Below are 17,790 nucleotides of genomic sequence, written 5' to 3' on the forward strand. Positions count from 1 at the left end.
TGGAATTTCCACTTAACGGCTGTCCACTTAATGGAAAAAAAATGTTTAATGGTTGGCACTATGTCATGTTCTTGCACTGAAAACATTTAAGGCTAAAGGGCGGATGGGCTAGAGATCCAGGAGTCCTCTCTCCCAGAGCAGCTCCTCTGCAGATGGGGTTGAGATGTGTTTGTGAACGGGGATTTTCTGTTTGCTCATTGTCAAACCTGCCCTAATAACTTCCGCCAGCTTCAGCCCACGTCTGCACGCCGGTTTCCTCCTCGCTACTCATGCACTCATGGACACACACGCCTACCCATGCAGGAGCAGTGGTCGGCATCCCGGGCACCTAACCAAGCTTTCTGGGGTGTCTCAAGGGCTGTATGAAGCTCCGGAGGCAGTTGCTGGCTATTCCCACATTAAAATGTGTTTCTTCAAGGTGCCTTCTTCTGAGTAGCATTGCTTGGTTTAGTCCTTAAATTTCCTCACTCTTCATTAAATTTATTGTCGCATTAGATAGATCACTGAAACAAGCTGTTGGCAATGAGGAGTTGTGAGGGAGCGTGGAGAGATTTGTTTATATTCATCAGACAAATTCTGCAGCATTTTCCATTTCTTGCTTAGATAATCCATGATCTTCCTCCTGAGTCTCTGGCATCTCTGGAGCCTGGCATATCAGCAGATACCTGGCAGTTGGTGATATCAAACCCATCCATCACCCGTCCTAAAATGATGGAAGGAGTGGAAAACATTCCTCCTTTCTCTGGCACCAGGGCAGCACTTGTCAGTCTCCGTCCATTTCATTACAGGTTTCCGAAGCCAACCCCAAGCATGGAGTAGCTGCCCTGTCAACTCTCAAGCTGCCAGATATTTTCCATCTTCAGCACTGCTGTAGCGTGATGTCTTCTTCAGCTCTCCCAGGGGCAGCACCAAACTGCCAGTGGCAGGTGTCATCTGAAGGGCTGGAGCTGCCGGGGCGGCTCGGGCAGCCTTTCCCTGGGCACCTCTCCCGGAAACATCATGTTCACCAAGGCATGAACCTGGTCAGCAGCAACGGCCGGTGGGATAAAGGATAGAGAAAAAGGGAAATGAAGGAGGTAGGAGTGAGCACGTACTTACGCACCCGACATAGGGGCACATCGCTGCTCCTTTTGCTTGTGCTGCCTGGTGAAGGCTGGCTTTTCAGGCCGAGGGATCTGTTGGCTAGAAGAGCAATTGAAGCAACTGGTTTTGTATCATTGTTCTGGCCAATTTTTTTAACCATACCAAAAGCTGCATCATATGGAAGTAGAAATCAGGAAGGTTTATCAGTTTAACTGCATAGAGGGAGAGCTGCACAGGCAAATTCCGCCAAGTTCAAACACAGCTTATGTTCATGAGAATGTGATTTTACCAGTATAGTTTTGGCTAAAAGAAGCTATACAAGCAGAGTAACACTTACTCTGATAGAACTGTGACTGGGCTCTTACTGATACGGGAAGATGGTTTAAGCAAGCCAAGACTTCGCTCAGAGTCGCAGGGCTGGTTAGGCCTGTGATTTCAGGGCAGAACTGCCAACTCTTCCAACCCAGGGACGTTGCCTCCCAAGCTCTTGTGTCATGGCAGTCCTGAACTTTTCCTGGCCAGCTTGTGTAGTTTTACAGCTTCCAGGAGGTGGGGAAATGTGGCTCAGTTCCCAAGAGGGAAAGCTGCACAGAAGTCTGTGGTTTCACAGCCGCTGGCGTGTTCTTTTGGGCTTTGTGTGTGAGATGACATCTGGCCGATGACGGGTCTGCAAGCGTGGTGCTAGCACCTTAGGGGTGGACTGCCTCTCCCTCTCCCTTCCTTTTCAGCAACGGAGCAAGTCTGAAGGCAGCAGCCCCTGCACGTGGTGGCTGCAGCAGTATTTTTGTTCGGGGTCTGTAATGGTCTGAGACCTGCTCCTCACCTGTGGGCTGGAAGCTGGCTGTGCACAGGCAACATATTTGGCGTACAAAGACTCACTGGCTACAGTATCTCTGGATACACCTCGACAGGACAGTGACTGTTATGGCCTGTCCTGTGCATGATGCCCAGATAATGAGGCTGTCTCATGCACTCCTATTCACATAGACATGAAGGAACAAGTGTCCTGGGTCCCTCTGGACTCAAACCTGGTGGGAGGCGGGTAACTATGACCCTGTGGTCCTCTGCAACCTCAGGGCTCATTCTGTTCAGTCCCATTTCTGGAATAAAACTACTAAAGAAATGAACAGCTGTTGGGTTTCATCTCGCAACGCAACAATAAAAATTATGTTGCAAAGTTAACCTGGCCTGCTTACCCTAGACCTGATTTTAGTGTCAGAGGTAATTAAATGGCAAAGAAAAACTAAGCATACAGTGATTTTTCAGGGAGAAACAACCTGCTCAGAACATGAACCACACAGAAGATATTGGTCTTGTCTCCTTTTCAAGGTCCTTTCTCCTCCCAGTTCATGGGAATTTTTGCTAATGGCTTTAATGAGAAATATCAGATCCTTATTTAATGGGGATTTCTGAATTTGTGAAATACATACTGGAAGTGTTCCTGCAGTCAGTAAGGGTTCTTACAACCATACTTTGTGTAATAGAGGAGGAGGAAGTAAGTTTTCTACCATACATGCAGGAATATTTCTCAACAAAGGAGTTTCCCCGGCCGCATTGCCAGCATGAGAGTTTCTTCAGAGCACGTCAGCTTGGGAGTCCACCACACGTGTGCTTCTGCTCCCTGCTGACGGGACAGGGAGATACCTAAGAGGGTTTAATACACCCTGTAGTACTTGCTGCTCTTGTTCTATTAACTTCCATTACTGCAGCACCTTCAGGCCCCAGGCATGAACAGGAACCCAGCTGTGCCACATTTGCTCTGAAAGAAGAAGAAAAAGCTAATCCTTCTCTGAGGAGGCTGGGGCTGAGGATCTCTCTTTCAAATATACAGCGGGGAGCTTGAGATTTTGAAACAGAAATATGTGAAGGGACAGCTGACACCTGCACCCTGTCTTCTATTGCCTAGTTTAACACCTGCGATCAAAGTGTCCATGAGGCTTTTAGGATGACTTGAGTGTTGAATGCCTGCTGGTAGTCTGGACTTGAGGATGCTTGGCCATGTCCTGCCTGCTACATCAGCATGGTCCAGAGAGACCCTGGCCTGGAGCTGGTTCTGTGCAAGAAATGACTGAGTAGGATGAGACTCTTCAGTACAGAAAAGAACTAACTGAGAGAATACACGATAGAGGGTTACAAACCCAAGACTGGCACAGAGAGAGCGGGTGGGAATCAACTATTCACCATCCACTGACTTTGTCGGAGCTAATTGAGAAGGAAATAGAGAATAGGAAGAAAGTGCTTGAAATCCTCAACTGAAAAGAGGTCAAATCCTTGATTCTCAGGCAAAACTCTCCTGAAATCCACTCCAGATGGGGCCTGAGCAAGCAAGCAGGGTGGGGCTGCTTGTCCCGTCTTTGGCGCTTTGTGACTAGGCCAGTTCTGGACCTGCTGCAGATTTACTGAATGGCACTGCTTTTTGGGAGCTACCCTGTGAAGGGTGTTAGCTCTTAGCAGCCACTAGAAGCTGGAAGACCAGGTCGGGAGACCTCTCTGTAGCTTCCCTGCTTCCTACACTCTATTCTCAAGCAGCCGCCAATGGTTACGGTCAACAAGAGGATACTGGGATGGATGGGCCACTGGTCTGAACCCTGCAGGACTCTCCTGTAGATGTCATAAGAAGAGAAAATGGAAACCTTACCGGGTGAGGGGTGCAGCAGCCTGGGCTGGACCTTTAACGGCTCCAGCTCATGGGAGAACATTGATCCAGCAGAGTGAGGGGAATTCACCAACCGGATGCTAGTGGTGACCTCATTCTGTGGACAAATAGTTATCTGTGTTTTCTGAGGGTGTGTTCTACACACAGACTCAACTAACTGCACAGACTCAGACAAATGCAGAAAAAAAAAAAAGGGCTGTCTGTTTCAGGAAGTATAGACGGTTTGGGGTGCATTTATGCATTTATACGTGGTGGTCACAATACAATGGGTTTCCTTTCTCTTTCTCCCTTGTTCAGCTGGGATGTAGGGCTGGCCCAGCTGCCCTGCCAGCCCAACACCTCCCACCACCCTCCCCTGCCCTGCAGCCTCCCACCCCGTGCCAGTGGAGCTGAAGGTCAGCCTCTGCAGGGCCAGCGTGTGGGTGCCCACATCCCCCATGCACACACAGGCCAGTGCCCGTTTCTCACCGTCATGGGGCGCAGGGGGCGCAGAGGAGCCCCTGCCCTCTCCCCCCTGTTCCCCAGACAGCACAGCTGGTGCCATTCCCCTTCCCACCAGGAGCAAAGCCCCGGCCGGTCCCATTGGGTTGTCTTCTCGGTGTGATGGCAGAGAAATAGCAGCAGGAGCCGGCTCCACCTGCAGCCACAGCTCCCTGCCAGCTTGTATCCTCTGGGATGCCCAATAGGGACTGTCATGATTTCAGCTGGGATGGAGTTAACTTTCTTGCTAGCAGCTGCTGTGGGAGCAAGGGGAGGAGTTCATTGCAATATTAAACCCTATAACCCGTCCCAAAGGGACCAGGGGTGGAGATTGTATCAGATACACCTTTAAATTTTTGTAATCCATGATTTTTGTTGCACGTTATAGGAATTGCTATAGCAGGAACCACCTGAACCAATGGAGGACAAGCCTTACAAGAAGCAGTGCAAGTGAGCAGCAGTGGCCTGACCTGAGCACCGTGCAACACCACACACAATCTCTCCTGCCCTGAAAGACTGCTATGACAGATGGACCTCAAAGTCATGGACTAAACGAACTCAGTGGACGTTTGGGGGACATTTATGGGTATTTTACAGACATTTCACAGGGGTGGTCCATAGACTAAGTGAATGATATCTGTGTATTACATCAAAGGATGGGAAGCGGGGGGGTGGTTAATGATGATGTATTGCATAGTGTGGGACCTGGGCATGATGGAATAAGGGGTGGAGAATGTCATAGTTCCAGCTGGGATGGAGTTAAGTTTCTTGCTAGCAGCTGGTGTGGGGCTATGTTTTGGATTTGGGATGGAGTGCTGTTGATAGCGCACTGATGGTTTTGGTTGTTGCTGAGCACTCAAGGCCTTTTCTGCTCCTCATGCTGCCCTGCTAGTGAGTAGGCTGGGAGTGGACAAAAAGTTGGGAGGAGACACAGCTGGGACAGCTGACCCCAACTGACCAAAGGAATATTCCATGCCATATGATGTCATGATCAGTATATAAAGCTAGGGGAAGAAGAAGGAAGGGGAGGACATTAGGAGTGGTGGCATTTTTCTTCCAAGTAAACATTGCACATGATGGACTCCTGCTTTCCTAGAGATGGCTGAACACCTGCCTGCCGATGGGAAGCAGTGACTTAATTCCTTGTGAATGTGAATTCATTCACATTCATATTCACTCAGTGAATGAATTCCATGCTTTGCCTGCATGCGTGGCTTTTGCTCTACCTATTAAACTGTCTTTATCTCAACCCACGAGTTTTTTCTCAGTTCTCTTCTGATTCTCTCCCCCAGGGAGGGAGGGAGGGAGTGGCTGCGTGGTCCTAGTTGCTGGCTGGGGTTAAACCATGACAGGGACCTATTCAAACATGCACCCGCGGAGGATGCCACCAGGCGAGCGTGTGACTACAGAGCTTGTTTTCCTGCTCCTGTTTGGGAAAAACCACTATTTGCAGCAGGTGCCACAGCTGTACCTCAGAAGAACCGACTCGGGCCAGGAGACACGCTGAATTTAACAGGTAAGGACTCCCTGGGTACCTGGTACAGCTGTGACCCCTTTTGATCAACAGGTCTTCTCCCAGGCCGTGCCCACCCCTGGCTTCTGGGTGGGTGTACCCGGACAGGTGTAGAAGCAACTCGAGAGGAGGCGGGGAGGGCAAGACCAAGGGAAGGACTTTTCCCAGGCAGTTCAGACCACGAGACCTCTGGAGAGGTGCAATGCTGAAGATGCAAAAGCGTTCAGCGCTGGCCTGAGGCTGACCCTACCAGGGCAGCGGGAATTTGACCGCTGATGTCAGTGGGCTCAGAGTTATGCCAGCATTGCCCACTCATGGACATCTTACCCGTGGGGTCTGAGCGAGTGGGAAAACCCCAGTGCAACAGTATTCACAGGGATATAACGAAAGGAAGTATAGATGGCTTTGGATGGATTTATACATGGTGGCCAATGGATGGGGATTATAAAAAGCCGTGTTTTTCCTCTCCCTTTTTCCCTACATACTGATAGTGTAAGAGCTGTTCTGTTTTGTAAAGAAGTTATGCTGGTGATTCAGGGAGAGCAGTTCCACAAAGCAGAAGGTAACTGAAATAAAATGGACCGGACACATCAAAATCAATGCATTTAATAAAATAAAACATCTTTTTTTCTTCCCTAAAAGTTGTGTTAAAAACATGTATATGTACATTGGTTCAAAACCCAGAGAAAGCTCCTTGTTCAGGGGGTACATCGTCATTTTTCAAAGCAATGAAGCCAACTAGACAAATGTATTTGGGGGATTAGACTGAATAGGCCAGGCAAGCTTTTTTTCCTTTGCTTCTCTGTTAAAAGCATCATAGATGGAGTCTTTGGTGACAGTTTTGGCCGGAGCTGGGATTTCTGCAATCCCAACGTGATTTTTTTTGGCTATCCTGGAACTGGTGGTGATGGTGTATGCGTTGCTTCTGTAGCATTTCATGGCGGACATGCAACACGTTTCTTTCATCCCTCTTCTGAAGTTTGCATTGTACACGGAGTAGAGGGTTGGTTTAGAGGCTGAAGAACTGAAAGAGATCCAGGTGATGGCCAGGAAAACCAAGGAGCTCTTTCTGTAGTCTGTTTCCTGCGGGTGCCACAGTTGTACCACGTAAAAAGGGAGCCAGGACAGGAGAAACACGGAGTTTAACATTAAGAACATCTTGATGGTTTTCACCTTTGTTCTTGGGACGATGTTCATTGTCCTCCTGACAGTCATGCCATCGGTGCCTATTCTCCAAATGTACTTGATGACTTTCTGATAGAAGAGGATAATGAGCATGGAGGGGATCAAAAACACCACCAAGAGGTGGATGATACTGTAGACGGCTCCTTCCCAAGAACTGGGGAGAAAAAAGTTGCAGTGGTCGTCACTGTTGGAGCCATAGAAGAAGAAAGCCGGTGATGCAAAGACAGCGTCAAACAGCCAAGAGGCCAGAATCATTTTCTTGGCTTTCTCCCTGGACACTTTGAAGCTCAAGGGGTAGACGATAGTGTAGAATCGATCCACGCATATCGAGAGGAGCACGTAGATCTGGACTCCAGGGGTGAGGTACTGTACGTACCTTACCAGCTTGCACATCATGTTCCCCAGCGCCCACCTGCCCCAGATAAACTGGAGCAGCACGAAGGGCACGCTTGCAACACTGATGAGAAGGTCTGCACAAGCCATGGAGACAACAAAATAGTTGGTGGTGGATTGTGTCCTCCTGCTCCTGTGGATCACTAAGCAAACGAGGGAGTTTCCAAAGACGGAAACCAGCCACAAGACTCCCAAAACAATGCTGGCTGCTGCAATTTCCCCCGGCCTCAGTTCATACTGCAAGACAGTGTGGTTCCTGCTTGCACTGGGTCCTATGGGTGACTCCGCCATCTCGCAGCCAGCAGGAGGGATGGAGGTTTTGGGGTAGCTCTTGTTCTGCTGCGGGAGCAATAAGGTAGGGAGAACAGAAGGACCGCTGCTGTTATCCATGCTGTGGGGAAACATGGCCAACTCTTCTGCTCAGGCTGCATCAAGAGAGAAGAGAAAATGTTGTATTTAACAAGTATGTGTGAAAAACCTACCTTAACTGGTGAAAGGTAATTTTAAGTAGTATACGTACTACCTAAAGTAGTAGGTTTCAGAGAAATGGTCAGAAATCTCTGGTGAGATTATCTGGTAGAGCAGAGGCCATGAAGTTTCATGCAGATTCTTATGAATGGCCTGAGTATTTTAGGACAGGCACTCCTGTCCTCCAAAAGACAAATGTCCTTTTCACAGATAGAGACTGAGGTGCAGTTTCACCAGTGCTGCTGACCTGCAAACTGAGTGAGTGGAATATGCCCCACTGATCCCAGAAATGAGCTGTACTTCTGGAGTGTGTGGAAGTTGCAAAAAACCCACACCAACAGTGTCCCTGCTGCCTTGACTTGACATAAATCCATCAAGCAGATAGACAAAGGAGCTGTTTCTTATACCAAGAGGTGGAATGGGAAGTAATATTTTTCACGATCTTCATTGATAAGGATGCTAGCAGCCAAACCCTGCTCCCATCCAATCATTAGTACCATTGGTGTTAATATCCCCAATATCCCTGAATCTTTTTGTTTCTGGATGTAACTTTGGAAGGTAAGTGAGGTCTGAGTTTGAAGGCAAGGGAAAGCTCAGCGCAGTGGAAGGACTGGCAGCAAGCTGGGTGGGCGCTCCTCACCATGAATCCTCCTCAGCCCTTCCACAGTGAGGAGATTTTCATCAAGCGTTGGACACTGTGTAACTTAAAGTGTCTCTCCTGAACATCAACACTATCCCCGCACATCCTCGCCTTGTTAGTTATGTGCCCCATCAAGGGTAACCTTTCCTGCTGTCACCCTGAGAAGAAGGTGGCATGACAACCTTCCCCAAAACCTGCAGAAGAGTTTTTTATCAGCGGCAGAGTTTTGATTCAAAAGTAAAACTCTAGGGGAGGAGGTAAATGTTCTCATGCAGCTGAGGTGTGGGGGGAGCCTTGTGATTTCCAGCAGTGGAGCCTCGGGTTGTGTTGGCTGAACTGTCACAAGATGCGATGCTATTCCAATTCCCAACACCACTCCTAATCCTAGCACAATCAATAATCTGTCTTCTTTTTAGACAGTATTTTTCACATGCCTGGCTGCTAGCATGACCTCTGTGTTTCTGAGCTAGCACTGAAACACGGCGTCTGGGATCCAACTGTAGCTGGTCCTTTTATGGTAGGTATGGTACACGCCATGGTATGTGATAGCTATAACCGCCTGTTTTAAGGAGGTGTGAGACAAGAATGGATATATTGCTAGACAGAGTTTCCAGTCTTGGTTTTAGCCAGATGATTGGGTTGGTCCTAGCCTATCCCAGGGATAAAATAGAAAAATACTTAATGTTAGTGGCTTTGTGTAGACAAGCACCTGGCTGGGGGCTGATGCTCCAGAAAGTGTATTTTCAGTCACGTTGTTGACATTCAAAGCCTCTTACTCATTAGAAATAGAAAGACTGTTTCTGTGGGTATATAGCGTGCATGCTTAACTCTGGAGTCTTGATACTGTGTGAGATAAATCAGGAAGATCAGAAGATCAAAAAGTTCATCCCAGAAGCCAAATGGACAAGCTCAAAAAGCAACCACCATCCTCCTCTGCTTTCCAAGTGATAACAGCTTCCCATCTTTGCTTTCTGAGGGTTTTTTTTTGGTCAGTGTTTTGCTGATGCTTTTTGCTCTGCCTACTCTAGTGCTGCATCTATCACCAAATACTTTCTTCTTATCTGCCTACTCAGAGCAGAGCCTGAAAGCGCAAAGCCTCTGGATGAATTTGGGATCTTACTCCTTGCGCTGTTTTGCATGTGATCTTCAATAACACAATGCAAAAAAGTAGCCAGAGGCAGAACAGGAAAAGATGTATTAATTGCTTGATGTGGTTAGAGATTTTTTTTTTCCTGTAGTGTTTTAGACCCCGTTTTCGTTTGCTCTGCTTAATATAACATTGCGTGTTTCACGTGAACGGGCTCGATGTGCGATCAACTGCGCAGCACAGCCACAAATTTAGCGTGCTTGAATGTGCAAAGTGTGCTTGAGAGCAGCGCGGCAGAGCTGCATGGAGGCAGCCAGCCCACGTAGCTGCAGCCAGGCTGCCGCAGGACCCCGCTGCGCCTCTCCCCCGTGCCTCGCACCCTGCCCAGCCACCAGCTCCTCATCATCGGAAAGTGGGTCAACGCGTGAATCACCGGCGCTGCTCCCAAAGCAGCTGGCCCTTTTTAGCAGCTTTTCGGATGCAGGTAGCGTCTGGGAGATGAAAATGCGACTCAGGTTAAGCTGGACTCGTAGCTGAAGCGGTTTGAGGCTAATAACAATGAGGTTTGTTTCAGTGGGGGGGGGGTTAAACAAGGAATTATGGATGGCACCTTCTTGTCAAAATAACACTCTGGGACATCAGTAGTGAGACCCAGAAGTGGGTGTCGTGGTGGTTGAGTTGCCAACCACCTGCAAGGGGCACCATCTGCAGATGATGCATTGCCCCTCATCCCTTCTTCTGGTGGAGGGCTGTGGGTGCTGCCCAGCCTGGCCTTCACTTTCCCCTTATCCGTAGTTGCCTTTCCTCATCTTTTTCTCAGTAGATTTGCCTGGCAGATGATGCCTGGTTTCTCAAACAGCTCCTGCTTGCCTTTCCTCACCCTCTGTCAGGTGGATCTGCTCCCCTGGAGACATTCTGCCATCCTCAGCTGGCTGCAGGGTATTTGGGCTGCTGTCTTTGGCAGACTGTCAGGATGCATTGACAGTATAACCCGCTAATTACATGTTAGAATTATCTGTAATAGAATAATACATGTGGAGCCTATTAACCAGATAGAAAAGAACATTACGGACTAATTTTCTTCCTTAATTTCCCTTCTTGCCATGCAGAAGTATGTGCCATTTAAAAATAGCCAGCTGCACAAGAATAACTAGATGAAATTTCTTGGCCAATATTGAAGAGTAGTGGAAGTCAGGTACAAGAATGAAATGACCTTCCTAAGCTGTTATAATATGCAGACTCGCTAACACGGTTCTCATGATATTTCTCCTGGTGAGCCAAATTGGCTGTCCGTGTCTGTTCAGACCTGAGACATTTAGTTATGCAGGTGGGCAAACCCAAAAATAGTTACAGGGTCGTAGCACTCAAAGAGTACTTCCTTTTCTGTTGCATTTTGCTCAAAAGTCGGCCTGACCACTGTTTACAGGAGAACTCGGGTTACCTGCAAACATGAGACCCATCAGGGAACAGTGCGTAACACCCTCAGGAGGCGCGCATGGAAAGTCAACCGGTGGGTGCCGACAGAGGAAGGAGAATGGCAAGAGGTGTATCCGCCCGTCTCGTGTTGGGGCTCTGCTACCAGAGGGAGCAAAACCTGAACGGCAGAAGCCTTCCCGTGTGCCAACCTTCACCGGAGACCATGTGCTTGTGTTGAGAGATAAGAGTATTTTGTTTCGCGTCTCCAGCGGTGGTGGTTTCCTCGCTGTGAGTAAAACAGAAGAGGCACCCAACACAGGCACAAGTAATACTATATTTTGTGATTCTTTCTTCCTTGTAACAAAGGGCACACTGCCCACAAGGTCCAGGCGAAAATATAAGTGCAATAATAGGGACTTCAACTACCCCGAGCATAGGATTGCTCTGGTTGAATAGCAATTGCTTGTTTTATTTTTTAAGAAAGTAAATGCTTGCTGATTAAACAATGTACTCGGAGATAATTTTTCCTTCTAATGGATGAGAAGCTGATTTTATTTTATGTTAAAGGATCTCTGGTCAACCCTATTTTTCGTAGGTGGCACTGAGATCAGAATCATGCCTTGATTTAGCACGACGAACCTTAGTGTCTATGGCCCAGCGTTTCTTTTTCTTCTGCGGGCAAGTCTGTTTTTTATAGCGGAGTCTTAAACTTCTGCATTATGACTAATGCTCCTGATGGCAACACGAGCATGAAAAGCTCAGTGTATGCACTGCTCTGTATGGGTTTAAAATGCAAATAACTAGAGATTCAATATCTTGCTACATTATGTATCTCCAATTCCCACGCTCCCGTTCGCTGCACCATTCATTGAAATATGGTTTAAGTGTTACTGAACTTGCAAAACTTGCAACTTGCAAATATCAGATCCATAAGAAAATAATGATGACCTCTTTAGTCTCCCTCTGCCTTGCAGGTCAATAAGCAGGTATTAGAAACACAAAAAGTAAAAATATAGCCAATATGTGAGGCCTAATTACATTTTTATTTAACAGAAATGCTTTTGTTTGACTTTAAACAACCTATATAGGTTATTTAAACCTATATAATGCTCATCTGAGTGAAAGGACCCTTTCTAGTAATTGTGAGTCTGCATGGATGCAGCAGCATCAAAAATTTCACTTTTTCTTTTGATCACTGTAGAGTGGGAATTCTTTTGAAACTGGTGTAAGGACTTCCTGTATTTCTGTTTAAAACCCTAAATCTTTTGCATTTGCATAAGAAAAAAAAAAGATATGACTCATAACCATCAAAGAGGATTCTCCTGGTGCAGCAGTTCCCGTTTTATGAACCTAATTTGCAGCTTGAAGGCCCAAACACTCCATTTTCAGGGTTATCCCTTTGCGTTGATAGCAGAGGAACCATATTCTTGCTAACTCTCCGAAACGGTTCTGTTACTTAGAGATGGAAATATTTGAGAGACAACTTCATAAAATCACCGCCACATCTACTTTGCTGTTGAATAAAGCCCATATAGCACAGTTACTATGTGTTTGCATGTTTACTGCCCTGTCTAGAAATGTAGCATCCATGGCAATTTGGAAGAGTAAAACCTAGTAAGATTTGCAAGGGAATGCAATAAATGGCTTTTTAAATGTTTAATCAAAAGAATAAGCTTTTTTTTTTCCCAACAACAGTTTTTTAGGATTAAAAAGGTAGCTAAAGAAACAGATCATTGTATATTACTTAACCTGGCACTAGCAGAGGGGCTTTTTTATTCAACATATTTTACCTCTCTGTATTGTAACTGTGAAACAGCAAGCAATCTTTGGCCCAGACAATTATTTCAAAAGCATTAAGCTAGTCATTTACTCCATAAACTTCTCCCTCTGAAGAATATCTCGGGAATAGCTGCCAGACTGGAAAAGAAATGATTCATCTAACTGAGTTTAATCAACATTAGAAGTGGGAGTAAATTGAATCAGAATGGGGGGGCTTTTGTCTGGGTGTAAGATGCTAGAAAGTGACATTCATCCCTGCCTAAATTCAAATTAATTGCCCTGTGCATGCATTGTTGCAAGGTAATAATCCTTTTATAGAAGAGCACATAGTCTTTTAACCTCTATCTGTTTTCTTGCAGTGTGGAGATGGCTATGTGCATATTGAGGCCATTTAGTACTTCTGCTTCCAGTGGAGGAATGTGGATACACATGCTTTTGTAAGCACACGGATTCCCTGCCAGTTCTATTCTCTGGTCTAGTGCTCATAAAAATGCTCAGCTATTCGCCCTATTCCTCTTACGAAGGCTTTTCTATTCTCCGGGCAGCTCTTCTGAGCGAAGCCTGAAAATCTCTTGAGGTGAAGTGTGTTCTTCCTCACTCTCTGCATTCCAGTGCATGGGGATAGAAAACATCTGCCCCTCTTTCACCAGGGGAATAAAATGTTTTGAATGCAATAAAACTTTTGAGATCCATACCCATATCTCCTACTCTGCTGCCTGCTGCCTGGCTCTACCCAGTTGGTGGAGATTCCTGTTCTGCAGCATGGGCAGCTAAAGACGACACGATGAGAAGTGTGGATAGCCTGTTTCGTGGATGAAGCTTTCAGTGCCGATGTGGTCTCAGCCCAACTTATGGTCAAAGCTTCTGAACTGAAACGATGATGTAAGTCGATATATGTTATTGCATCTTTTATCAGCATCTGAGAGCCTAGCCTGTATTGCAGGGCAAGGTCATGGGAGCAAGAAATATGGACGGAATCAAATAAAGGACGGAAATGTTCTTTATTTCCAGCACATCTAAAGAATATATGTTACACTTGGTTATTGCATAAACGTGAACCTAAACAAGATATTTCTGCTGTGTGCTTGAGGAAAGTACAGGCAACTAGACAATCTTTGCCATCAACCTTCCTTGGCTCTTCTTGTTCTTTCTTGACTGTTCGAACAAGGTATTAAAGCTGAGAACAAAGATATAATACTGAAATACTTGTTGGAATTGGGGGCAATTTATATTTCTTGTACTCGTTGCCTGAGGAAGAATCCTTTTTCAGCTTTATCCCTTTAACTGAGCTCAGTAAGTTGTGAGCTGTACAGCAACTAACTAGGCCAAGAGCAGGGTCCATCCATTGCTTCTGGATCTATCAGCTCACATCTGGAGTATGTGCCATACTCTGATGGCAGACATGTGACACTAGTTCTGAGGCCTGGCCTGGGGCAAATCCATGGGGCATGATTTTGATGAACGTTCAGGGTTCAAAAACATGCCTAAGTCACAAGTTACTGCATATTGGCTGAGTCTTCTTAAGAGACGGTGCCATCTCTTGAAGCTCCTTGTGGTGTTAAAGGTTCTGGGAGTAATGGCTTTTTCCTGCATTTGAAGTCAATGAATTTTTCTCATGTATTTACGGTGGGTTAAGGCTGACATGCAGGCAGTTACTGTAGCTCTATTAACCTAAGGTGAATTGCTAAGACATAGTAATCTATTCATGCACCTAGTTCTAAGAGTACGTTTATTCTTTGCTGACAGTGGGAAGGAAACCTTACAGTACCCACTTATACCCAGCATCATGCTCTGGTTCAGGGACAGACAGCGGTAAATTACCAGATTTGTGCTCTTCTGCCACCCAGATAGACACCCTCACCCCATCCGCATCTGCAGAGTGAGGGAACAGGTCTAACTCTCTTCAACCAAGGCTATGCTGAAGCCCATGTGGAGTTTGCAACCCTCAGATCTGCAGCGAGGATGACCTTTCTGGAGAGATAGGCAGGGTTACCTACGGTGAGAATTTAATCCTCCAGTGTCTTGTGGAGTAGGGTCATCTGTACAGCCCAGGGAGGACAGAGACTTCCTTTCACAGACCTGGTCTGTGCCAAATGTTGGGTTTGCCATGAACTTTTGACAGCCTGATTCTTCCATCTGTCTCCCCTGCTCTTGCCCCTGGCCTGGTCTGTGCAGTCATTGGAGACACAAATAGCATGGTGCTCTGGCTACTACCTCACGAGCATAATGAGTGCAACACGCTGTTTACAAACAGGTACACAGTGATTATGAGTCTCCTCTTACAGATATAACTCCTCTACCCCAAAGGAAAGACTCACAGAGTTTTAAGTGTCTCAGAGCTTTATTTTGCCCTCCTATTGCTGTGACTAGTAGGGAAAACTCCAGATTAGCACTGCTTTAAAAATGACGGCAGAACCCAGACCTGTGTGCAGTGTGACTGTGGGGGAATGAAAAAGGGGGAGCAGGGAGAAGAGGGGCCAACCTCATTTACAACTGTGCTGTCAAAATAGCACCTACTGTTCCACCTACTGGAGTTGTCCAAGAAGAGTGTGGAGAAGGTGGAAATATACCTTTACAGGCTGTTTGCCTTCCTTAATGGGGATCGAATCTGTCCTTGGACATGGCTAGGCTGGACCCTTTCCTGATTCAGAGGTAAAAAAAAAAAAGATGCTCTCTCCCACACACTTACATTCATTTTTGGCAACACCAAGCATTGCCCACAACACAGCACGCTCTTCTGCTTGACGTGAGGAACGCAGTGCTTACCGGGGCTGGTTTGTCATGGTGGGTGTTGACAGCTAAGCCGTGGTGAATCTCACGCTTGGCTGATTTCTCTGCCCATGTCTTGGAAATTCTCACCCTTTCCCCGCTGAGCGTCCTCTCCCCCACATGGAGAATGTGCCAGCAGCTTCAGTGAGCACCCCGGCAGCTTAGCTCACCTCTCACTAGCAGTGGACACAAGTTCTCCTCCTAGGAAAACCTTAGAGTGTTTTTAGTTCCTTCTATACGAAAAGGTCATATGGAAATGAATTCTTGACATTAAATCTCATGAGAGCTGCTTTCTCAGTATGCAAGAAGTTAATGTGCTAACAGGATTTTTACACTTGTACAAACATTGGTGCTGTGAGAGTCCCTGTCATATGGCTCTTGACCCTTTTCAGTAACGTGTACCTAGTGCTCGCATGACACAAGTCACCTGTGCCAGACACAGTGACAGAGAGTCAGGGGGCACTGGTGGCTGATAATCATGATAGGGATAGAGTTGCCAGAGATTCGAAGATGCTTCCAGGAGGACTTATCTGATAGGAATAAGAGAAGGAGACCTGAATGAGCACAGGAGAATGTTCCCTTGGTTATCTGTCAGAGGATATGGCCATTAGTGACAGCATTTCATAGTCTTCCTATACTAACTTTTCTGGAGAAGCCAGGATGGCTGAAGGCCATGCAAAGCCCATAGTTAGATTGGAAATGCCTGATACAGAGATGATTGTTGGAAGGGATGTCTTGGCCGAGCTAGGCTCAGGGAGGACAAAAGCAGACTAGAGGAAGCCACTGAGGCAAGAAGCTGGCCTGCCGATAACCGCTGAACTGGAGATGTCTTCTTGGGCTAGGTGCCAGCTGCAAGAACTGTGTTGGCTGCCTGTCAGAAGGAACATCTAGGGAATCATGGAAGCTGCTGGAATGGAGAAATCCCAAACACTCAAGCGTCATGTTTTGGTGCTGGAAGAACTGTGTTTGTCCTGGGGAGGGCAAGCAGATTTTACTTGAGGATGTTAGGGGTTTCTCCTGCATTGTCTGATTGCTATTGCTCTCTAAATTGTTAAACACCTGAGGGAGAACGCCTGGTGGGGCTGCAAAGGAAAATGCAGATGGAGATCATATGGTGTGACCCAGATGAGGGAATTGCACTGCACAGCTTTGCAAACAGAGGCTTCACAGAAGAACTGCGGGGGAGTAAGAGTCTGCAAGCTCTTACTTTAAGCTAAGGAGCAGAGCTTCCTAAATGTGTCTAAGGTATAGAAATTCCTCCTCTTAGTGACTCATCTGAGACCAGGATTTTAAAAATAAACTCATAAATCAAGCTTCCAAAATCCACGTTTAGACACTCAAGCTTTTAAGGATGCCTTTGGGTTGGCATCCAATTTTTCTGCAAATCAAGCCACTTGTTTGAGTGATTAACAGTGGCTTTAACAACAAATCTTCAAGAACCACATTTGAAAATCTTTGCCAGAAAGAATTGGCTATGAATCCTGCCTCGTACACACAAATGGCCTTTTGAAAGCAGAAAGCAGTTTTACTTCTCCATTACTCTGTGGAGCCAACATACTGTTTGACATGCTGGAAGCCAGCTGGATAAATGAAAAATATTGCTATGCATTCTTAGAGAGTATGTGCCTGAATTAGCAAAAATAGAATAGCATTCTTGCCTCTGCTGACTACAGATAAGCAAAGATTACTGTGTCTGTGGTATTTCCCTAAGTAGCTGCATCCAGGCACCCACACAGAAAAAGGGGGACAACGCTTTCAGAAAGGATGATTTCAAATTAACGACTGAAAAATACAAAAGCAGCTGTTTTAGTGCAATAACACAAGGAAAGAGGAAGCTGTTTGAATGTATCTAGAAAAAAACCAAAACACAACAACAACCCAACAACGAACGGGCAGATTGGTCTGCTCCATCTCAGTAGAAGTGATTTTCTGCTTTTATCAAAGTGATCATGTCAGGGGATTGCTTTAAGACAAATAAGTGACATAATTTAAAAATAATGAATATAGATATACAGAATGTAGATTTCTGCAGAAAATATACATTGTTACTCTGCAGTAATTCTACACACCTCTCTGCTTTCAGCAGAATCAGCTTAAAATTCAAGCCCCTCAGAGCATTTGCTCCTGAGGAATGAGTCTTCCTTGCTAAAACCCAAGGATTTTAAATGCACATAAGTAAATGCGCAGAAGATAAATTACTGGAAAAGATCATCTTGCTTGTCTCTGCAAAGAGAACCATCCCTTTAGCCACAGCACTGTTCAGCACAGCACCTATCTATCCACGTACCTGCTCCAAAGCATAATCCCAGAAGCGCCGGTCT

At 46.3% G+C, this 17,790-nt stretch overlaps 1 protein-coding gene across 1 annotated transcript; it reads right to left on the minus strand.

Moving 5' to 3' along the window:
- Nucleotides 1-6,470: 6,470 nt before the first annotated feature.
- LOC128900071 (probable G-protein coupled receptor 19) lies at nt 6,471-7,731 on the minus strand. Its single transcript, XM_054180827.1, has one exon. The coding sequence runs from the start codon at nt 7,713-7,715 to the stop codon at nt 6,471-6,473; it is 1,245 nt and encodes a 414-aa protein (XP_054036802.1). The 5' UTR covers nt 7,716-7,731.
- Between the last annotated feature and the right edge of the window lie 10,059 nt (nt 7,732-17,790).

This window comes from Rissa tridactyla, chromosome 1 (genome assembly GCF_028500815.1).
Source record: "Rissa tridactyla isolate bRisTri1 chromosome 1, bRisTri1.patW.cur.20221130, whole genome shotgun sequence".
NCBI lineage: Eukaryota > Metazoa > Chordata > Aves > Charadriiformes > Laridae > Rissa > Rissa tridactyla.

Excerpts from the sequence above, each read along its gene's own strand:
- LOC128900071 (XM_054180827.1), bottom strand. The coding sequence starts at position 7,715 with ATGTTTCCCCACAGCATGGATAACAGCAGCGGTCCTTCTGTTCTCCCT.